The 25005-nt window shown below is 38.6% G+C and overlaps 1 protein-coding gene across 8 annotated transcripts in view; it reads right to left on the minus strand.

The window, feature by feature from the left end:
- Window positions 1–25005, minus strand: part of TTBK2 (tau tubulin kinase 2) — a 132270-nt gene that overhangs the window by 26490 nt on the left and 80775 nt on the right. For all 8 annotated transcript variants that reach the window (XM_055537516.1, XM_055537511.1, XM_055537515.1 and 5 more), the window contains 4 exons: window positions 22537–22602; window positions 18913–19005; window positions 18241–18366; window positions 3088–3245 (listed from right to left, as the gene is read on the minus strand). In XM_055537516.1, the coding sequence (XP_055393491.1) occupies window positions 3088–3245; window positions 18241–18366; window positions 18913–19005; window positions 22537–22602 (443 nt within the window). The remainder of the gene's footprint in view (window positions 1–3087; window positions 3246–18240; window positions 18367–18912; window positions 19006–22536; window positions 22603–25005) is intronic.

Consider the following 25005-nt stretch of genomic DNA (forward strand, 5'->3'; position numbering starts at 1 on the left):
TGACTATGCCAAAGCCTTTGACTGTGTGGATCACAATAAACTGTGGAAAATTCTGAGAGATGGGAATACCAGACCACCTGATCTGCCTCTTGAGAAATCTGTATGCAGGTCAGGAAGCAAGAGTTAGAACTGGACATGGAACAACAGACTGGTTCCAAATAGGAAAAGGAGTACGTCAAGGCTGTATATTGTCACCCTGCTTATTTAACTTATATGCAGAGTACATCATGAGAAACGCTGGACTAGAAGAAACACAAGCTGGAATCAAGATTGCCGGGAGAAATATCAATAACCTCAGATATGCAGATGACACCACCCTTATGGCAGAAAGTGAAGAGGAACTCAAAAGCCTCTTGATGAAAGTGAAAGTGGAGAGTGAAAAAGTTGGCTTAAAGCTCAACTTTCAGAAAACGAAGATCATGGCATCTGGTCCCATCACTTCATGGGAAATAGATGGGGAAACATTGGAAACAGTGTCAGACTTTATTTTTTTGGGCTCCAAAATCACTGCAGATGGTGACTGCAGCCATGAAATTAAAAGACACTTACTCCTTGGAAGCAAAGTTATGACCAACCTAGACAGCATATTCAAAAGCAGAGACATTACTTTGCCAACAAAGGTCCGTCTAGTCAAGGCTATGGTTTTTCCAGTGGTCATGTATGGATGTGAGAGTTGGACTGTGAAGAAGGCTGAGCACCGAAGAATTGATGCTTTTGAACTGTGGTGTTGGAGAAGACTCTTGAGAATCCCTTGGACTGCAAGGAGATCCAACCAGTCCATTCTGAAGGAGATCAGCCCTGGGATTCCTTTGGAGGGAATGATGCTGAAGCTGAAACTCCAGGACTTTGGCCACCTCATGCGAAGAGTTGACTCATTGGAAAAGACTCTGATGCTGGGAGGGATTGGGGGCAGGAGGAGAAGAGGACGACAGAGGATGAGATGGCTGGATGGCATCACTGACTCGATGGACGTGAGTCTGAGTGAACTCCAGGAGTTGGTGAAGGACAGGGAGGCCTGACGTGCTGTGATTCATGGGGTTGAGAAGAGTCAGACACGACTGAGCGACTGAACTGAACGGAACTGAATATCTGTTTCTATTACAGTGTGATCAGATAAGGTAACATTTCTGCTTTGTGGAACTACCTCTGTTTGGTGACCTGATAACTGATCAATTTTTATGAATATACCAGGGGCACTTGAGTGGATGGTGCTATCTCTATCATCAGGGTATAGGAGTTGAAAAATATGCCTAAGTTGTGTTGTCGTCTTCTATTTCTTATTCTTCATTCAGCTGAATTCAATCTTGAACTCAATTGTGAACACAGATTGAACTGTATTACAATCTCCAGTTACTGGTGTGTTTCTTTGTATCATTGAATCTCTGGTATTTGTGGCTTTCTAAAGATTACTGCTATGATGCTGGCGACTAAATATTAATAAATACTATGTCCCATTTGTGAATTGTGACACTTAGCATTAAAAGTACCCCTCCATCTCTGTAATGTTTAATGTTTTGTGTGTTTTTTTTTTTTACTTGAATGCTACATTGTTTGATATCAGGATTGCTATTTTCTATTTCCATTTTCCTGATTTATTTTTGTCTATCCCTTTCTGAAATGTGTTTTTCTTAGTGTATCTCTTGTATGTAGCAATGTAAACGGAACTAAAAATCTTTTAATAGATGTGCCCATGCATATTTATCTCGATGACTGCTAAGTTTGGTCTTAATCCTGTTATAGTATTTTATAATAATGTGTACTTTGCTATATTCTCTATAAGATAGGCACTCTTTGTACTTTAAAAAATATATATTTTAGAAGCTTTGCGTTTTTGTTTTAATGGCCACCTTTGGACATTTACCTTTTAAATGCTCTTAGTCCCATTTTCTTATTTAATCTTTTGCTATTTAGTTTCTCACTTGTAAAGTAAAGTGGCTGGAACAGGATGATGGATTCCAAAACCAGATAAGCATGAGAAACATCTGATGTGTATGAACTTCTGTTCCACATGCCTAGATGTTCTGATTTAGTAGGTCTGCTCTGAGTCCTACAAATAGGTATTTTTAAACAAACATCTATGGTGGTTCTATTGTAGCTAGTCAGGGTCTCACATTTAAGAACTCTTAGACTAACTAACTGGGCTTCCCTGGTGGCTCAGACGGTAAAGAATTTGCCTGCAATGCAGGAGACCGGGGTTCAATTCCTGGGTCAGGAGGATCCCCTGGAGGAGGGCATGGCAACCCACTCTAGTATTCTTGCCTGGAGAAATTCCATGAACAGAAGAGCCTGGCGGCTACAGTCCAAGGGGTCACAAAGCGTTGGACATGATTGAGCAACTAACACACAGACTAATTAGGGATATCATCTCCAGTTCTATGGGTCCATGTAAGCTTTTCTGAGTCAATACGCTCTAGTATCTCATCTCAATATAAAAGGAAAGCAATGGATTAGTGATAGAGAATCCCAATTAGGTCACTGTATGGTTTTTCCCTATTTGCTCCTTCTTTTAAATCGGTTTAAAGCAATTAGAGAACAGGTTTTAAAAAAAAAGGGGAGGTCAGAAAAAGGACAACTTCCTCCAAATAAAAAATAACAAAAGCAACTGTATGAATGCATATGTAGAGAAAAAGACATTAAATAACAAAAATAATACTAACCTCTTTCTAATACACTCTGAAAATTAATCACTTTCATAAGAAGAATAGCTACATGTTTTGTTCCCACTAAACTTAAGCAGAAGATAGTTAGAAATAATTGTGGCTGTTGTTTCCAGGATCTCATATATTCTTTAGTAGTAAATGCAGCAAATGCCCCTTTGCATTTGGAAGAAAACCTTCTGTACATCTGACATTAACAAGCAACACCAGTTCTAAGCGGCCATTTCACGGTATAACCTGTAAGTACTTTCTAAGAAAAGTAAAGGTGAACAAAGTCATGTATAAGAGCAATGTTAATTCCAGGAAACCCAAAGGCATCCCTGTGTCTTCGCATTTGGTTATCTGAGGCAACCTGGATGAAATAAAAGACATTTCTGCTACGAGAATGCATCTAGAAAAAAGACACTGCTGAACACTGTTTGGGACATACCCAATGGCTGCAGGGGTCAAACGGGTGTGCAGCTGAGGAGTGGCGGAAGTAGTGGTTGTGGTGAGGGAGCCATCAGTTCCAGTCTTCTCCCAGTCAAAAGGATCACTTTCAGTTACTCCAAAGGCCTTGATGCTGTTGTCAAATACGGATGTAAGCAGCTAAATCACAAAAGGAAAAAACTGGAGTAAGCCAACAGTAAACACAGTCACTTTATTCTATAAGAGAAAGCACCGCAGACTCTTAAATTAGTTGGGTAGTATCACGTTTTAAAAAAGCCTGATGATACAAATAGGGGAATTTGAATAAGGACTACATAAGGATGATGATGTTCAATTAGCATTGATTTTTCTCAGTTGAGATACAGATTTTTAGTTACGTAGGATATGTATTTTATGTAGGAAGATAAATAATGAAGCATCACACTACTTTGTGATGATTTGGCAAAAGGAAATATGTATTATATGTGTATGTGTGCATTCAGTTTCAATCATCTAAATGATCAATTTTTTTTTTGGAACATTTTTATATGCTTCAACTTAAGTGACCAAGGTTAACAGTTGGTATATCTAGGTTAAGAGGTATATAAAACTTCATTGTGCTTTCTTAGAATGTTTTTGCTGGTTTGAAAAATTCTTAAACTATGTGTATGTGCACACAAACTATCAAAAAGGAAATCTGCTATTGCTTTATATTACACATTCTTTGACTTTATGTCTTTAAATTCCAAAAGTCTGGTGTAATATCGAGAAAAATTTCATAAAGATCTTCCTTTACTGTTTGACAGTATGCAACACTTTAAATTTTATAGTTAAAACTGGATTAAACTCTCATCATTTCTCTCACTGTTAGTATCCTACCCTCATAGATTCACCTTGCACTTTTCCTGCCCCAGACCTGAAATCAGTACTTCTTCACTGGAGGATTTTTACAAGGGTCTGTTTCAGGCTTCAAAAATATTGCTCTAAGAAGTGGAGAACAGATGGCATAAATAAGGAGGGGGATGAGGGTGCCAGGATCAGATGACCAGTTAGGAGGCTCCTGTCACTGAACCTGAGTGGGAACAGTGGAGGTGATAAGAAGCGGTAGGATTAGGACATAGTTTGTAGAGCCAACAGAACTTACTGACAGAGTAGATGAAAGCTGTAAAAGTAAAGAAAGAATAAAGAAAAATTTGTATTTCTGACCTGAGCTCCCGGATACATGGTGGTACCATTTAATGAGATGGAAAGTAGTGAATCTGAGGATTGGGATGTTTAAAGTTTTATGGAGTTTAGAGAGGAATAGGGAATACAGATACAAATTTGAGAGTCATCAGTGTATTGATATTACTAGGTATTATTTAAAACCATAGACTAGATGATATGATCTAAGTAGAGTAGGCTTCAAGGGCTAAGGCCAAGGGCATTGCAACATTTAGATGGAAAGATGAGGTGGACTCAGCAAATGAAACCAAGGAGTGGCCAGTGAGGCAAGAAATGGGTATGTGGGGTTGACCAAGTGAAGAAACCACCTCAACAAGGAGATAGTCAAATGCTATCAATTATAAACTTAACAGTTATTTCTGATTATTTAATTGATTTCACCCAGACTGTAGGCTCCAAGAGGCTGGTACATGGCTCATCTTGTTCATCACTGTATCGAATATAATGCCTTCTATCAAAGAGTGTCATATTGTGATTTATATGAAATATATATCTGGTCATTTAGAAGACCCAAAATATATTTCTCATATATATTTGGTCTTTGTCCACAGTTCCTGACTCACAGCTCCCCAAACTCTTGAAATTTTCTGAGAGATAAGAGCAATGGGAGCACTTTTTGTTATAGTATTTGATCTCTAGTCCTCAGTTCCTGAAATCACTTCAGAGCCATAAAGGGGAAATGGGTGTCTTCTTATTCATAACAAGCTCCTTTCTACCATAACTGGGTTTATGTTACTAAGGTGACTTTTGGAAAGCACCAAAGGATGGAGGCCGCTCATCAGAGGAACCAACCATATGATTAGAGGGTTGGAACTTTCAGTCCCACACTTGTATCCTCCAGGGGAAGGAAGGCGGCTGAAGGTTGAATAAATTACCAAGGGTCAGGGAACTCTGCTCAACAGTATATAACAATCTAAAGGGAGAAAGAATTTCAAAAAGAATAGCTACATGTACATGTATTACTGAATCACTGCTGTACGACACACTGTTGATCAAACTACACTCCAAAATAAACTAAAAAGTTAAAAAACAAAAACAAAAAATTTTTTTAAATGACCAGTGGTCAATGATTTAATAAATCATACCTATGTAATGAAACCTCCATAAAAACCCAAAGTATAGGGTTCAGAGACCTTCTGGGTTGGTTAGTATGTGGAGGTGCTCAGAGAATGGTGCCTTAGAGAGGGCAGGAAAGCTCCACACCCTCTCCTCATACCTTGTTATATGCAGTTCTTCTATCTGGCTGCTTAAGTTATATCCTTTGTAATGAAATGGTAATCTAGTGGAAAACTGGTTTCCCACAACCTGGGAGCCACTCCAGCAAGTTAATCAAACTCAAGGAGGGAATCATGGGACCCTCATAACTTACAGCCATTCAGTCAGAAATACACATGACAGCTAGGACTTGCAATTAGCCTCTGAAGTGGAGGGCAGTCTCCTGGAAATAAGTCATTAACCTGTGGAAATTGATACTACTTATCTGTGGGTAGATGGTGTCAGAACTGAGTTGAATTTTAGGAACTCAGCTGGTGTCAGAGAATCGCTTGGTGGTATGGAGGGAAAAAACCATGTTGGAATTGTGGGTGAATATCCCTTAAATAGTATCTAAAAACTGTTAAAGAATAAACTTTTATTTGTAATAATATTTACTATCAGATTCACATGATCTTTTTGTCTAAGTCTCAAAGAAAAAAATAATAAATGTAGAAAAGAAAACTAAAAGTTAAAATGAATTGGGAAAGGCCTAGTTATAAAACCTGGGAATTTTTACTTTGGCCCTGTTTTTCTTGGCATAAACTATCTGTGTTACAGCTCAGACTTTTCGCAAATTGTCAGAGGTAGAGGCTTCAGAAAACAAAGGATGAAAGGGAAATGGACTGAAACCCTACACATATAAGAACGGAAGAGGCAGACTTTGGACCCCTTTCCTGACTCTGGACCCTGAGATACTCATAGGTCCCACAGAGTGAGACGCTTCTTTCCTGAAAAGTGGAGTTCTGGTCGTGGGGTCAGCATCTGCCTTGCTGCATGAGTACTCAGACTGCTACTGCTCAGTGTTGTGCTGGTACTGGGTGGTGACAGGAACGGCTCTAAACAGTTTTTATTGCCAGATGTCCTTTTATCATGGAATTCCTTACATTTATTATAGTATTGAATGTTTTAGAAATGTAGCATTTATGCCATTGGGCCTCAAGTAAGAAATAGCTCGTTACTACGATGATGATACTGGAAACCTGCAGGAAGGATGCAGGGCACAGAACAAAGGAAATAGGAGGAGAGCTAAAAGCGCTGAAGCACTGAAGGCACCCTACTGAGAACAAATGGTCAGATGATTAGAGCTCTGCAGATACATTTCAAATGCAGCAGAATAATTTTCTAATTCAGGACTATGGTTGCTCCAAATCCTAAACTTCAACAGATTGGGATGGGATAAACAGGACAGGTCAAGGACTTTTCCAATCAGAACAGGAGCTCATTGTGCTCCTGTTTCTTTTTCCTGTTTCCTTTTTCTCAAACTGAAAAGGAAGCAGAGCAAAATCTGAAGAAACCTTCCAGATGATTCTGACACCTCCCTCTAGGAAGGCATGATCTGTATCTCTCCATTGAGAATTACTGGAGTCTTGTATACATCTGCCTGGAGAAGGCAATGGCACCCCACCCCAGTACTCTTGCCTGGAGAATCCCAGGGAGAGGGGAGCCTGGTGGGCTGCTGTCTATGGGGTCACACAGAGTCGGACACGACTGAAGCGACTTAGCAGCAGCAGCAGCAGCAGTATACATCTGACTCCTTTACTTCTTTTATTTAATAATATATTCTTAGAAAATACAAACTTATCTACAGAGTCCAGGTTTCTCAAATTAGGGTAATGTGTACCCTCAGGGGATGCAGCCATATACCAGAGAGTTTAAAAGTCATTTGATAAATGTGGCACAGTTTCCTAGAGAATTTTACTCAGAGGTAAGACACTTAATATATTTTATAATACAATGAACACAAGGAAGTTAGAAAGCAAAATTCATAGGAACCTTTAGGATAAATCAGAATGCAGAGAAGTTGTGGACTCATGGCTGACATTTTAAGACTGGTCCCAGACCTCTTGAGAACATGCTCATACTTTGCTGCAATAGGAGAAATCGGTGAAACAGTGTGAGAAACTCTAGAAGCATTAACATCACTAGGAAGCTGAATCTTCCTTGAATGGAAGTAGGGACAGGAGGGAGGTTGGGGGAAGGAGACTGGGGTTGGGGGTGTGGAGAAAAGACGAGGGAGGGCCTGAGCAAGGTCTAGACAGACAACAGTGCAGTGTTATTTTTTATGTGGTTACCGTTGTTGATTATTTGGGTCAACTGTCTATCCAGGTTCACTTACAAATAAGAGGTAGTTGTTTCTCTTAATCCTAATTCTAATGGGATATACAATAAAATGTTTTTTCTAAAGCAAATTATTCAAGACACAAAGTACATAAAAATCAAGTACTACGTCTGAGCAATTAGATTCTGATTAATTTTGATTTTCTACTTTTCTGTAATTTCCAAACTTCTTTTATGACATGTATTGCTTTCAATAACAAGAAAAAATTGAACAGAAATGCATTATCTAAAATAAGTTAATTGTATACATAAGCAGGTGTAGTCCACAAAAATGCATGGTGCAGCTCCTGCCACATGGAATACCTTATTCTTCATGGTGATCAGTCATCTGACAAAGACATAGTGCCTGAGGGAGCATTATGTCCCCTCTCCTTATCCTTAGCACAAATGAATCGGCAGCTTTTCATATTTACCTCCACATGAAACCCCAGTTTGCCCTTTCAAAGAAAATGCAGATAAAGTCCAATTACTGTAAAAACAAGAACTATTTGCAATGTGATATTGGGGACTGAGAAGTCTGATTGCTGAATAATCAGTTAATAAATGGTAAATTAATGGATCAATAAAGCACTTAACCAGTAGAGCACAATGGCAATGCTGTCTTGGCTGTTTCAAAGATAGATTACAGCAAAAGAAACTGCCTCACTTCAGTGATAAGTAGATGCAATAGAGGAAAAGAAAGGGTCTACATTTCTCTCTTCCAGGAATTTTTTAGCAGCATTGGTAGAGGAAAAACAAAACAAAACAAAACAAACTGCATCCTTTGGAGAAAAGAACCGAAAAAAGAAGAGAGATCAAATAAAGAGAATGAGTTGAAGAAGCTGCAGAGTTTTAGGCTGTTTTCACCACTTATAAGATACTAGAACAACTCAGGAGTGCCCCCGGTTGGCTGCCCCAGGGCAGCTGAGGCGGCATGAGGCAGCCTCAGCCACTGTGCTGCCTGTTACCAAGGTCATTTTTCAGGTGCTCATCAGCTCACGAGGTAGACTGGCAATGTCTAAGCTTTAAGATGTCTCCTAAAATGCCCAGTGAAAAAGATAAACAACATTTCCTTTTTGCCTTAACAGGACAAAGCAGCATAAGAAGTTCTCCTATTAATATTAATAACATAGAAGTAATGCTGAGTAGAATACAAGAATGAAAAGTAAGATAATTGTAAGCAAATGCAGTGTCCCTGGGGGACATGTAAAACCTCTTCAGGTTAACATGATGCTTTACAATTCATAAAACAGTCTCACAATTATCTCATTTATATCCTAACAACACTGTGGGGTAGGTATTTTCACCATTTCACAGGCGAAAAAGAAAACAGGCTTAGGAAAGCCATACACATGGTGTGTAGCAAAGCTCCAGCTGAAACAGATCTTTTAAACTCAGTGTCATTTCTACCACATAAGAGTTACAGCTGGTCAGCAGGTGTTGGGCTGTACTCTGCAAACCTGCAAACCCTGTAATTGCCATGCCTCAAGACTGAAGAAAGAGCCAAGAGACAGTGACAGAGATATCAGTGGTTTACTGGATAGGATATCTTACACATCTGCAGCAAAATGGTCCTGGAGCAACACCTCGCAGTGCCTGGCAGACAGCAGGCAGACCACGGCAGCAATCGTCACTCCTAGGGGATGAAGGAGGCTACCACTTGCAGGGGAAACTGACATCAGATTGGTTCAGCAGTTACCAGGGAAACCAGCAACTGGGGCAAATCCCTCAGAGCCCTCAGATTTACAACCATCACAAGGGCTGATGGCTCTCTTTAATAAACAAGGAAGCAGAATCATTCTTGGCTAAGGACTAGAACAATCACTAGCTGGGGCAGGGGGCAAGGATGTTCCTGTGAGAAGGGTATAGGTGGGAAGCAAGAACTGGTTGAACAGGGGATGTGCAGAGAGCAAGAGAAGAGCCATGTTAAGTGGTGTGACCATACAACAGGCAAGGCAAAAACAGTATAAAATTGAAATTATCCTTGAAAGCTTCTTAAGATGCCCACAAAGTACAGGACAGTAGTTGTACTAGATGCAAAATAGCTCGTTCTTCCCTCAGCATTGGGAGAGACTTCTATTTCTTCAGATGAATGTGAATGAAGCTACCTACATTTAGGGGCTATACTGTACCCCCAAACTACTTTTCTTTTAAACATAAGAATCACACTCAGTACAGCCTGATTGCTGTTAATGTGTGACAGCATGAGGCAACAGCAGATTCACAAGGGCTCTGCACCCTCACCCTCAGGACAGGGCATGGCTGGCTGAGCCAAAGCACAGGCAGAATCACAGACACCATAAAACTGCTGCATCTCCTGAATGTGCAGCTGAATTTAAGTGAGTCTAGTAAATATGGGTATTCTGTGACTGTATTGTATTCTATAGTTATATCAAATACCCATTCATTGGCTCAGACATACGCTGAATGCCTAAGATGCTGGGTGCTAGGAATGCAAGAATGAACAAAGCAGTCTTGTCTCCAGAGTGTCTGCATTTAACAGAAGCAATAATCAGATTAAGCAGAGTTTGTTCAATTTGGCAAACTTTCATTAAATGACTGTCACTGTGCTAATTTCTTGAGAAAACTGAACTAAATGTGCAAGGTCCTGGCTCTAATGGAGTTTATCTAGAAAGGTGACACAACAAAGTACTGTTCTCAGAGTTTAGCATAAGAAATCGTTCCTGTCTGAAAGCAATCAGAGGAGACTGCTGCATCTGAGTCGGGCCTTCAACTTCATAAGACAAGCAAGCAGCATTATAAAACACAGGCATTCCAGGCAGGACAAGCTGGAAGAAGGGCCAGGAGTCCCATCTGACTGCACTGAGGAGTCCAATAAAGCTGATACACATTAAGTACAACTGAGAATGAAGGAGATAATTAGAAGAGGGAAAGCAAGAATTTATCCACTTCTATCTCCACTGCTTATACCCAAGTCAAGACCATCATGGTTCCCTTGCCTCCTGCCCAGGAAGGCGCCACCTCTTGCAATTAGAACTGAGCCAATGTGATGTAGTTCTGGTAACAGAGTACCAGCCAAAGTGCTCAGATCACTTCCAGGTCTGTTCTTAAACCCCCAAACCATTATCTATACTTGCTCTTCCCTTTCCTGATGACTGTAAAGGCCATGGATTAAAGATAGCAGAGTTAAAATATGGGTGGAGCCTGGTTGTTCAAGGTACCACTAGAGTTGCCCAAGAGAGAGGCCCAACTTAACGACACTGTTTTGTGAGCAAAGAAAAAAAAAAAAAACCTGTGGTGTTAAAACACTGATTTTTAAAATATTTCTTTCCAAGGTACAGCTCAGTCTCTCTCAATACCTTCCTAAGTAGTCTCTAACTCGCTGCCTGATTTGAACGCACACAACTACAAAAGCAATCCTCTTCAAACACAAACTGGATCACCATGTTCCTGTTTGTTAGACTTGCAGGGCTTCCTGTTGCACCAGCATAAAATGAAGTGCCCAACAAGACTGGCAAGGCCCTGCATCACCTGGCTTCTGCCCTCCTTTGCAACCTCATCTCAAACTACTCTCTCCCCTCATTTACCACACTCTATATGCACATGTTCCTCCTCTTGCTTATAACCTTCTTCCTCCTGTTTTTGCTCTCCACGTGCCCATTATAGTCCCATTTTTTAGGGCTCAGCTTACATGGGCAGCCTAAGAGAGAACGAGAGAGAAACCTTCCAACACCTTATTTTATGGGACGGTCTCCCCCTTGTTACTCTCTAGACCAGCCTCTTGTTTGCTTCAAAAGCAGCCCATCTGTACCTTCTAAAAATTTAACTCTGTTGTTATTAGAGTCAGGGGAGCCTAAAACACCTCTAAGTCCCCCAAAGCAAGAGGCAAGCCTACTGAATTTTGATGGAAGCACTGTATAAATAGTCCTGTTCCTAAACCTGGAAGGTATATCAAGATTAAGGACACCTGGATGGCTTCCTCACTCATGTCTTTTGATGTTAGCAATCCTCTGGCAGTGTATGAAATGGCTCATCTACACATTTTACTTTCAGGCTCACCAATGATGTGTATATTTATGGGTTTCATTAGTCTTCTCAATTTGCTCATTGATGTGGAGGAATTCAAGATAGATAAAACTGCCCAAGGCAACCCTCAGAAATAGCTCTCTTTCTCAAAACACTTTAAAAGGATTTATTTAAATCATAAGATGGCAACAGCAAGACTGAATATTTTTATCACTATCTACATTTCTGAAAAAGTTCACCCAGCACTTTTTAAAAAAACTTAAAATTTGAAATATAAATTCATAGGAAATCATAAAAACAGTACAAAGAAGTTCCCTTTACCTAGTTTGCCATAATGGTAATATCTTAAATAACTAGAGTACAATGTCTAAAACAGGAGAATAACATTGTTACAATCCAGAGAGTTTATCAAATTTCACCAGTTTTAGCTGTACTTACGTGAAGAGCTGACTCATTTGAAAAGACCCTATCACTGGGAAAGATTGAGGGCAGGAGGAGAAGGGGATGACAGAGGAGGAGATGGTTGAATGGCATTACCCACTCAATGGACATGGGTTTGGGTGAACTCCGGGAGTTGGTGATGGACAGGGAGGCCCGTCATGCTGTGGTTCATGGGGCCGAAAAGAGTCAGACACAACTGAGCGACTGAACTGAACTGTGTGATTTTATGGTTCTATACAATTTTATCACCAGAGGAGATTCTTGGCCTAGCACTTGTCTCTTATAGTTGCTATACTTTCGAAAGCTAATAAAAACAATCCACAGGTTCTGTATCTGAGGATTTAACCAACCAAATTAAAAATATTAAAAAAAATCCAGAAAGTTCCCAAAAGCAAAACTTAAATTTACCAGCAACTAGTTTCAAGCATTTATATTGCACTGGAATGGGTGAATTTAACGCAGATGACCATTATATCTACTACTGTGGGCAAGAATCCCTTAGAAGAAATGGATTAGCCATCATGGTCAACAAGAGTCCGAAATGCAGTACTTGGATGCAATCTCAAAAACAACAGAATGATCTCTGTTCGTTTCCAAGGTAAACCATTCATTATGACAGTAATCCAAGCCTATGCCCCAACCAGTAATGCTGAAGAAGCTGAAGTTGAACGGTTCTATGAAGACTTACAAGACCTTTTAGAACTAACACCCCAAAAAGATGTCCTTTTCATTATAGGGGACTGGAATGCCAAAGTAGGAAGTCAAGAAACACCTGGGGTTAACAGGCAAATTTGGCCTTGGAATACGGAATGAAGCAGGGCAAAGACTAATAGTGTTTTGCCAAGAGAACACACTGGTCATAGCAAACACCTTCTTCCAACAACACAAGAGAAGACTCTACACATGGACATCACGAGATGGTCAACACCAAAATCAGACTGATTATATTCTTTGCAGCCAAATATGGAGAAGCTCTATACAGTCAGCAAAAACAAGACTGGGAACTGACTGTGGCTCAGATCATGAACTCCTTATTGCCAAATTCAGACTGAAATTGAAGAAAGTAGGGAAAACCACTAGACCATTCAGGTATGACCTAAATCAATTCCTTATGATTATACACTGGAAGCAAGAAATAGATTTAAGGGCCTAGATCTGATAGATAGAGTGCCTGATGAACTATGGACTGAGGTTCATGACATTGTACAGGAGATAGGGATCAAGACCATTCCCATGGAAAAGAAATGCAAAAAAGGAAAGTGGCTGTCTGGGGAGGCCTTAAAAATAGCTGTGAAAAGAAGAGAAGCGAAAAGCAAAGGAGAAAAGCAAAGATACAGCATATGAATGCAGAGTTCCAAAGAATAGCAAGGAGAGATAAGAAAGCCTTCCTCAGCGATCAATGCAAAGAAATAGAGGAAAACAATAGAATGGGAAAGACTGGAGATCTCCTCAAGAAAATTAGAGATACCAAGGGAACATTTCATGAAAAGGTGGGCTTGATAAAGGACAGAAATGGTATGGACCTAACAGAAGCAGAAGATATTAAGAAGAGGTGGCAAGAATACACAGAAGAACTGTACAAAAAAGATCTTCACGACTCAGATAATCACGATGGTGTGATCACTCACCTAGAACCAGACATCCTGGAATCGGAAGTCAAGTGGGCCTTAGACAGCATCACTACTAACAAAGCTAGTGGAGGAGATGGAATTCCAGTAGAGCTATTTCAAATCCTGAAAGATGATGCTGTGAAAGTGCTGCACTCAATATGCCAGCAAATTTGGAAAACTCAGCAGTGGCCACAGGACTGGAAAAGGTCAGTTTTCATCCCAATCCCAAAGAAAGGCAATGCCAAAGAATGCTCAAACTACCGCACAATTGCACTCATCTCACATGCTAGTAAGGAATGCTCAAAATTCTCCAAGCCAGGCTTCAGCAATACGTGAACCATGAACTTCCAGATGTTCAAGCTGGTTTTAGAAAAGGCAGAGGAACCAGAGATCAAATTGCCAACATCTGCTGGATCATCGAAAAAGCAAGAGAGTTCCAGAAAAACATCTATTTCTGCTTTATTGACTATGCCAAAGCCTCTGACTGTGTAGATCACAATAAACTGTGGAAAATTCTGAAAGAGATGGGAATACCAGACCACCTGACCTGCCTCTTGAGAAACCTATATGCAGGTCAGGAAGCAACTGTTAGAACTGGACATGGAACAACAGACTGGTTCCAAATAGGAAAAGGAGTACGTCAAGACTGTATATTGTCACCCTGCTTATTTAACTTATATGCAGAGTACATCATGAGAAACGCTGGACTAGAAGAAGCACAAGCTGGAATCAAGATTGCCGGGAGAAATACCAATAACCTCAGATATGCAGATGACACCACCCTTATGGCAGAAAGTGAAGAGGAACTCAAAAGCCTCTTGATGAAAGTGAAAGAGGAGAGTGAAAAAGTTGGCTTAAAGCTCAACATTCAGAAAACTAAGATCATGGCATCCGGTCCCATCACTTCATGGGAAATAGATGGGGAAACAGTGGAAACAGTGGTAGACTTTATTTTTTGGGGCTCTAAGATCACTGCAGATGGTGATTGCAGTCATGAAATTAAATGACGCTTACTCCTTGGAAGGAAAGTTATGACCACCCTAGGTAACATTAAATAGCAGAGATATTACTTTGCCAACAAAGGTCCGTCTAGTCAAGGCTATGGTTTTTCCAGTGGTCATGTATGGATTTGAGAGTTGGACTGTGAAGAAAGCTGAGTGCCAAAGAATTGATGCTTTTGAACTGTGGTGTTGGAGAAGACTCTTGAGAGTCCCTTGGATTGCAAGGAGATCCAACCCATCCATTGTGAAGGAGATCAGTCCTGGGTGTTCACTGGAAGGACTGATGCTGAAGCTGAAACTCCAATATTTTGGCCACCTCATGCGAAGAGTTGACTCATTGGAAAAGACTTTGATGCTGGGAGGGACTGGGGGCAGGAGGAGAAGGGGGCGAAAGAGGATGAGATGGCTGGATGGCATCACCGACTCGATGGACATGAGTTTGCGTGAACTCTGGGAGTTGGTGATGGACAGGGAGGCCTGGCGTGCTGCGATTCATAGGGTCGCAAAGAGTCGGACATGACTGAGCAACTGAACTGAACTGAACTGAGGTTTTACAAGCAATCTCGAGATGAGTTAAAGTATATGACAGGATGTGTGAAAGTTATATACAAGTATTATGCTGTTTTATATGAGGGAGTTGAGGACCAGTAATCCCCGGGGGCCTGGAACCAATCCCCTGCAGATATCAAGGGTTGACCATACTCATAGTAAGATACATTTACTTTAATTTAACTACAATTTTACCATCTTCACCTTCAGTTTAACAGACAGAAAACAGGATTTATGTATTCATGAGAGCTGATTTTTCTTACATTTCTTGAGCAGGAGATTATTAGGCAAAGTACGATTCAATTTTCTTAGCATTTGTTGAAAATTTAGGTGCCAGGCACAGTGTCAGGAGAGTATGGGATAATAAAAACAAAGTAAGACACAGCTGTACCTCCAGGATTTAAAAGCCAGTAGGGACGTACTAAGTATAAATTTGGATGTAATTCCCCCAAACACCATAGTGCTTTCCAAAAGCGAATGTCAGCCTTTATTCAAACTGAGACGTGCGTGAGATTCCCAGTAGACAGCATCAATCCTCTTGGTCTGCACGTGCTACAAGGGCGAGCACTAGCGGTTACTGGTAGGGTGCCGACAATATGCAACTTGTTAAGATAATAATGTTCTCTGGCAAGAAACCATGATTTTTAAGAATTCACAAACCACAGACATTCACAGTAAAAGTGGCTTTGGAAAACAACATCATTTAATACCTTGATTATGAAATATATTCCCTTTGGTCCTGTCTCAGAACATATAAAGTTGGAGACATATTGTTTATCTGACCTCTGATATAGCTAGGGAAGCAGTCACACTAAGTACTGGCATGGTTTTGGATTGCTGCTGGAGAAGGTTTGTTGCTGTTTTTAACTACACTGGTTGTTCAGTAAGGAATTTAAAATTTTGAAAGAACAGTAATTAAACTCAAATTCAGGAATGAATTCCAAATTATAATATTAACCATTAGACACCATTAATTCACAAGAACATTCAAAGTAGAGTAATTTTTCTGAAAATGCAGACTGCAGCAGGGCATTGTGAGGAAAGCAGGAATCAGAAAGTGCAAAGGTCAGATCTTTCTGGACCTGGTATCACACTGCTACTAGTCATCAGAACATCTTTTAGTCACCAACACCTTTTTCCCAATTATCCTTCTCCCATCTACCTGCCCTCTGCTCCTACTCACTGCTTACGGAAGATCAAAGAGCAAAGAAGAATCAGAAAATGTTATGAAAATGTTATGCCTGCTCTCTCTTTTCTAAAATAGGGAAATTACTATACTTTCTATTGTTATCAGGTGACAGAATAACAGAGAAGCCTCTAAAAGAATGTCCAAATGAAAAACCAGAGAACAATATTTTGTAAATTTAAATTGTAGGTCTAAGTTTCAAACTTTAGCTGGTGAACATTATAGTCTTCTTTGGAATGTAGGCATAACTAAGCAGAGAATGCAATTAAAAACTTTTTTTGCTGTGGAACTAATACATCAAACTTTGTCAATAAAAAAATTATTACCACCCAAGATGAGAAAGTTGGAACAATTCCCAGCTCCTCCTGATTCTAGTCGTACAAGTAAAACTTCATTATTTCATTGCAAATAATGTGAACGCTACACATTTTAAAAATCCATATATAAAATATAAATATGAGAACATATTCCAAAGTGACTCATATACAATGTAGTTTTGCCATTTGTTAGCCTATATGTTATAACCCAAATAGCCACATAGAAAAGAACAACACAGGCTCACCTACTTAAGATCTCTAAGGACTCAAGACTGTATGTTGCCTCTCTGCTTTATATTCTATTTATATATTATACAAAAACTGCATTTTTCACAAAGAAATATTTATTATATGCAAATAAGTTCACTGTGCAGTAGACAGTCTTTTAGTCTTTGACACTGACAACACTTTAGAATATGAAACTTCCACTAGGGCTTCCCTGGTATCTCAGCGGTAAAGAATCCACCTGCTGATGCAGGAGACATGGGTTCAATCCCTGGTTGGGGAAAATACCGCATGCTGCAGGGCAACGAAGCCCATACGCCACCACTATTAAGCCTGTGATCTAGAGCCTGTGAACTGAAACTTTTGAGCCCGTGTGCTGCAACTACTGAAGCTCGTGAGCCCTAGAGCCTCTGCTCTGCAACAAGAGAAACCACTGCAATGAGAAGCCTGTGCACAGCAACTAGAGAGTAGCCCCTGCTCACTACAATAAGAGAAAGCCCATGCAGCAACAAAGACTCAGCACAGCCAAAAATAAATAACTTTTTAAAACTTTCATTAACAGGCAGTAAAGCCCATGTGTTGTCCTTTGTAGATAAAACTTATACACTGATATTATTATTCATCAATGTGTGCCTTGAATTTATGTTTTCAGTAGTAGTGATTATCTTGCATTAAGCTCTGACCAAGTTTCCCTTGAGAGCAACAGAATCTTCTGAAATTTAGCTGGTTGGGGTTTGATACGCAATTTATGGTAAGCCTAGTCACCCCTAATAGGCCTCACTAACGATGCTCTTAGGAAATGTTTCACTGACCACAGACAAAATGGAGCCAGTAATCTTTACTGACTACTCTCCCATAGCATGTTAACACATGATATATAACCCTCAAGCCCTTAACAGATATATTCCTGATCTGGACATTTCCTTCTGGTCAACAAATTAGATATAGGATTTACATAATCTGAACTATCAGCAATTCAAAACTACCAAAAGAATCACAGCAGGAGCAGTTAGAATGCTACATGATAAACAAATCTAAAACTCTTAATGACATATGTTCATCCAGAAGGGAGAAAACACAAACATGTGCAGACATGGATAATGTCATCATAAGTTAATTTAACCACATTTCTCATGATGTATTAAAACAGTACTATTTTTAAAAAAGTATTATTCTAGGAACCACCTAACTCATTTACAACACCCTCAATGGTACAATGCTTGGTAAGAATAAATACTAAAAGAGAAAGAAGAATTAATCCACAGAACTCACAAAGATGATTACCTGGTAGTCTGGTTTTGTAAAATAATCCAACGAGGAAATGTGCTCCAGAAAGATGCTGAATTCTGGAGGGAGATGTTTCAACATAAGCCTGTGGTCATACCTCTCCTTAATAGAGCCCACTTGTTCCTGGGAAATAAAGAGAAAAGGAACCAAAGTCAATTTCTCTTGGAAGCTACACATTAAGAGCCTCTCAGTAACAGTCTCAAGGGGATATAAAATCGAACAATATAATGTGACAATTAAAAATTAAAAGCCTGCTGACATTTCTTTTCTTGGCAACCATCAGTGTTTTTTCTGTTTTGTAGATATTCATTTGTGTCATATTTTAGATTCCACACTATAAGTGATATCATATGGTTATGTGTCTTTTTCTGACTTACTTCACTTAAAAGACCTAACTGACTTTAAAAAAGAAAAAAGAGAACTAGTGAAAATAAAGCTAAGAGAGCTCGAAATTTAATCAGAAATGACAGTTGTACTTAAATTAGCATTTTCATAGAAAAAGTTATAATATCAGCTCACAGAAAGAAAAATCTACATATTAGAATATAGTGAAAGGGTTGGAAAATGTTAATTCTTATACATAAGTATAATTTCAACAAAAAATGCCTACCCAGGAGAAATTTGTACTCCTTCCACTACCAAAACTGATGCTTCCATTTTCAAAATTACCTTGTCCTTTATTTTTCTCCAAGGGAGCTGACCAACCACAAATTCCACCAACATGTAGAACAAGGACCAAAGGTCATCATGTCTTCCCATTTCCTTCATAAGCAAAAGAGAATTCAGTCACATTACATTACTGCTCCTGTGAGTTCATTACATTGTCTAAGGCCTAACCATTGTGTTTTCATTTTCCCATAAAACTATCTGGCAGGTATATTTACATATCCATAGAGCTATAAAGCAATCTACATGGTAGAACAGATTTACTGAAAATTTTTTGATATAAAGAACACCCAAAAACCCAGAAATACTGGAAATAATGTATTTAAGAACCCATTAATTAATAAATGAGTTAATTAATTAGTAAAGGAAGGCGGTTGCCAAGGAATTCAGAGAAGGGGGGAAGGGGAGTCAGTGCTAAGTGGGTACAGAATTTCAATGTTGCAAAACGACAAAGTTGTAGAAATCTGGTGCAAAATAGTATGGATATACTTAACACTACTTAATTGTATGTATCAAAATGGTTAAGGCGGCAAATTGAATGTTATGTGTTCTTTACTACAATATAAAAAGAAGATGAAGCAGCAGCAAAGAAAATCTTTAGAACCAAAATGAAAAGAAAGCTGGAAACATGAAAAGCAACCTAAGACTGAAGCTTTGGTTTTGGCTGTTTGGAGGCATCTGTCACAGGTTTATCAACCAGGGTTGTATCAGTCATGAAGGGGACAGGTGTAAAAACATTAAGCCTACACAAGACAGGAGTTGCAACTGAGACACTGCCCCACCTCTCCCCCACCATATACCCAGGACCCTCAAGGGCTGTCTTTAATGCAATATTTGGTATGTATGTTATTACTACAATAATTTTATTCTTGGTAAAATTTGACCACTATCAAAGAGATAGTGTTTTTTTAAAACAAAAACAACAACAAAAAACAACATCCTGAGAATCTGTTACCATGGGCCTGCCCCTCACTCAGATTTGGGGTTTAAATTTATATTGTCTATGTGGTCTAGGAAACCAAGTCCAGAAATGGTGTTTTCTGGGTGATCCTATTCTGCAGTAATGACAGATGCAGATGAAAATCCTCTCAAGGTAAAAAAGCACCCTTAAATTTAGGCCTCTTTGAAATCTTACAGATAAAACCCCACCAGATCATTATTTGAAATAGCCCAGGTTCCTCTGTTCACAGGATTCTCCAGCAAAAATACTGGAGTGGGTTGCCATTTTCTTCTCCAGGGGATCTTCCTGACTCAGGGATCAAACCCACGTCTCCTGCATTGGTAGGCAAATTCTTTACCACTGAGCCACCAGGGAAGCCCTTAGGAAGCATTACAAATCTCAAAGAGAATAAATATAAAGAAATCCACACCAAGGCAGATTTGAACATTTCTACAGGACACCAAAGACAAAGAGAAGATACCAAAAGTAGTCAAGAAAAAAAAAAGATTATATGCAAATTTCCCTGGTGGCTCAGACGGTAAAAGCATCTACTTACAATGTAGAAGACCGGGGTTCTATCCCCGGGTGGGGAAGATCTCCTGGAGAAGGAAATGGCAACCCCCTCCAGTACTCTTGCCTGGAAAATTCCATGGATGGAGGAGCCTCATAGGCTACTGTCCATGGGGTCCCAAAGAGTTGGACACAACTGAGTGATTTCACTTTCACTTTTCACTTTCAACAAGAATTAAATGGACAAAGATCTCAGTAAGAACCACAGAACCAGAAGTAAAATAATTTCTTCAAAGTACTGTGATAAATGGGCTTCCCAGGTGGTGCAGTGGTAAAGAATCCTCCTGCTAAAGCCGGAGACATGGGTTTGATCCCTGTGTCAGGAAGATCCCCTGGAGTAGGAAATGACAACCCACTTCAGTAATCTTGCCTAGAAAATTCCATGTACAGAGGAGCCTAGTGGGCTACAATCCATGGGGTTGGAAAGAGTCGGCCATGATTGAGTGACGGAGCACACACACATTGCGATAAAACAAGTATTAACAAAGGATTAAAATGCAGGAAAACAATGAGATGAAGTAAATAGTATTCAAGTATTTTGAAAAGTCCTTGTATTGTTTGGAAATTATTCATGTTAAGTTTCAGATTCTCTAAATAAACCTGCTTTCACTTAAAAGAAAACAAAAAACAAACAAAAATGGTTAAGATTTAGGTACCCCCAAAATAGAAATGCAGTGCATTAAGTTTAGAAATGATCAAATCAAGGTCACAGAACATGGAAGAAAGAAGTATATTAGAGTTACCTGGGAATTATTTTTAAACTAGACAACAATCTCTCAAGGTTCCACTAGTTGTATTCCTCTGTCACCATATACACTGACAATCAGTATGGTGAAGCTGTGCTACTGTATAAAGCATTCTACTCCTCAGATGTGTTGGGACCAGAAAAGAAGGGTAAGAACCAGTGCAATATGTGATCAAATTTCCCTATCAACATTAATAAGCTGATAGATCACTCTATGCTGGAAAGGCTTTTAGAAGAAATCTCTACTCTTCAAATTAAAAAAAAAACACACATAATCTCTTTCTAGTAGTTATTTTGGAAATGCTTATATTATGATCCCTGAACACGTTTATGCTTATCTCAAAATGAATTTCATATTTCAAAGATTCCAATGTGAACATATAACAGAATTAATTAGAAAGCATAGTACTTCTAAAATTTTGCAAGAATCTATCTAGAGAATGAATACTTTCTTTTCAAGATAGAATAATTAACTAAATACCAAAAAATAAAACACACTGAATCAAATCAAATGAATTACAAATGCTTAGCAGAGTATTTCACACAGATAAAAAAATACTTTAACTATTTTCAATTTATAATTATATCCTAAGAAACCAAGGTAACTGAAGCACTGCATGTAAAACCACAGCATTCTAGTCCTATTACATTTAGCATCAGTCAAGTTTTAATTAAAGCAGTTTTGGCTGCACAAGAATAAGGCAACAAAAATCAAGAGATTTCTCTTCATCAAGGAATCACATGTTAAATCTCCCAACTCTGTCCAAACAAGTTCAAGGATTGAGAATCCATAAAGTACTCACCTTTCCTACTCACAACTAAAGTTCAGGGTGAGGAAAAAAAATATTAGAGCAAAACAAAAGGATAAAAGTAAGAAAAAAAGAGAGGTTTTTAAAATTTAACCCAAAAAGAGATGAACAACTCACTAAAGATGAAAGAAAAATTTAAGTTTCTATATTTTAGATATTCATAAAAACAAATGTTTGATGGAGAGAGGATATAACAGATTAGATGTATATTACAGATAAAATGATGACCTACATTTCATTATGTATTGATAATATGAATTCCCAAATAACTTCTTGAAATAGAACACAGATGTCTTATTTATGCAAAATTCTTTAATAAATGTATTAATACTTACTTATATCTAATTAAGGACACAAGATTCCCCATAGATGTATATATAATTAGCTATTATATTTTCTGCCAGATTCAATTTTCTCTGCAGCTGCACACATCTATTATATATCCACTATATACCTTACCATGCCTTAGTATTACTAACACTTCTGTACTCTAATGTAAAGAAGTCAGTCTGATGCAAGCATCAGCATGCGCATACAGCTATGACTCTAGTTCAGACACCTACCCTGTTCCGATGAGCATTGATTGATGCATAACGAACTGTCCCTCGAAAGCCTGCCACAGCTCGAGGCTACAAAACCAAGCAAAGAATAATAAATGAGCTTTAAATAGCATAAGATTCAGCACAGTTGAGCTCATGAAGAAGAAGGGCGAAACATGCATTATAGTCAAGAAAACATGACTTAAATTTCTAACTTTTTTTAATAAGTGAAATTATAAAAATTAGAGGAGAATATCTCTAAATCATACGTTTAAAATATAATAGCTATTAATGAGTCATATTTTAATTATCAATGAATCTCATTTTTTCTACCTACATTTTAAAATAAAGTAGGATTTATGATAAATAAACTCTATCCATGAGAAAAAATAAATGTTTTCATGTACCCAGAATCATGCCAAGCATCATAGTATATATGTTAATATTCAGACTCTGGTTACAAATAAGTACATTAAAAACATGAGGTCTAAGTAAACTAAGATACCAACCTCTTTGTCTTGGGTATATCACTCAAACTCAATTCAGAGATGGTGGCAACTTGAACCTCTCCCTGTATGTGTAATTCACATATTCATCAACTCAAGTTATTGTGCACTTATTATGTGCCAGGTACTGGGAATAAACTCTACATAATATGTGAATCCCAGTCCCAGAGAGCTCAACTTGGAATAAAGTCCAAATTCTACTTATTTGGCCTACAACACCTTCCAAGATTCTGGCACTTGCCTCATGCCAAAATGGATTTACTTGAGGTTTCCTCTTCAATCAAGTTTGTTTCTAGCTCAAGACTTTGTACTTGTTATTCTCTCTAGCTGGAACACCATCTCTCTACACGCCTCCAATGGCTGGCTCAAATTCAGCCCTCTGCTTGAATGTCACCTCCTCAGAGAAATATTGTTTAATCATTGTAATTTAAAATAATATCTGCCCTTGCAATGCCACTCTGTTCTTTTACTCTTTTTTTTTTTCCACAAAACATCTTTTGCTACCTAAAATTAATTTTATTCATATTTTTACTTATTTGGTTTTTCCCTGCTTCTTTCAATGGAATATAAACCCTGTGATGGCAAAGTCTTTTTTTTTGCCCACTTTACACACACAGAAACAAGTTCCAAAAAGTAAACTTGTTTGAGGACGCAGAATTAGTAGGTGATAAAACCAGGCATCAACCAAGGTCTTCTGACTTGAAATCATACACTCTATTTCATACTAAATCACTTCAGTCATGTCCGACTCTGTGCAACTCCATGGACTGTAGCCCACCAGGCTCCTCTGCCCATGAGATTCTCCAGGCAAGAATGCTGGAGTGGGCTGCCATTTCCTTCTCCATGTTTCTACTTGACTGCTTCACAAAGATCAAGTCAGTGCCTTTAAGATTCATGGATGGTGCTGTAGCTCAACAGGAAAATTAACATACTTTAAAATGATCATGGCCAATAATTTTCATTAGTAGAATTTTTTGCTCTCTTTTTCAGTAATTTCAAATTATCCTCAATTAACAGGTACTAATGTGGTAGGCTGAAGAGATTACAATGAATGTTATTTTAAAAATCTTCAGTTACCAGAGTCATTTCAGTCATGTGCTATACACAGATAAACATTCTATGTGTTCTTCCTCCATTTGTTCATTTCTGCACACCTGTGTTTAATCTATTCATATTAATTATCTACTTATTTCTTCTTTCATCAAATTATCTTTTCTCCTTCAGTTATTCCTTTTTAGTTTCAAGATTTAACTATTTTTAAAATGTTCTTTGTATTTAATGACAAGTCTCAGGAATCAAACATTTCTGCAATCTATTTAAGCTTCCTTTTTTTCCTTAGCTGCCATTCACTGACAATCACAGTCAACAGATCTCAATATTTTCCTAAGACATCATGACTAACAGGAATATCTAATATTCTCAATTTGGCTGATGTAACTCCGAGGTTGGAGATTTCTCCTTCTAGAAGAAAACCATTTAAAAGTCCTTTGTTCTGGCTCTGACCTTACTTTTGCCATGGAAAGGTTGAGACAGAGGTAAAGAGAGATCAGCTGCCTAGGGAGATTTTGATGTGATCCCTCCAAGAAATAATACCAGGTCAAAGAAATTCAGCCATCTTAAATAATGCAGAAAAAACAATTCAACATAACTGGGGAAAGCAGCTATAAATGCAGGTAACTGTAATTGAAAGTAGATTATAATAAACACCATTAGCAAAGTACAATGGGCTATGAAAGTCTAGGAGTGGTAAGAATTAGTTCTACTTGGTGAGAAGAAAGGAGAAGTCCTGTGGAGGAAGGATGTCTTAAGAATAAGAAAACACGTAACTGAGCCTTGAAAAAGGTGATCTCCAGAAACTTCCTCAATTGATGGTAATTTGGCAATAGCTATTTCAGACGGTAAAGATCTGCCTGCAATGCAGGAGACCTGGGTTCAAGCCCGGATCAGGAAGATCCCCTGGAGAAGGAAATGGCAACCCACTCCAGTA

The sequence above is a fragment of the Bubalus kerabau genome, chromosome 10, assembly GCF_029407905.1.
Source record: "Bubalus kerabau isolate K-KA32 ecotype Philippines breed swamp buffalo chromosome 10, PCC_UOA_SB_1v2, whole genome shotgun sequence".
Classification (NCBI taxonomy): Eukaryota; Metazoa; Chordata; class Mammalia; order Artiodactyla; family Bovidae; genus Bubalus; species Bubalus kerabau.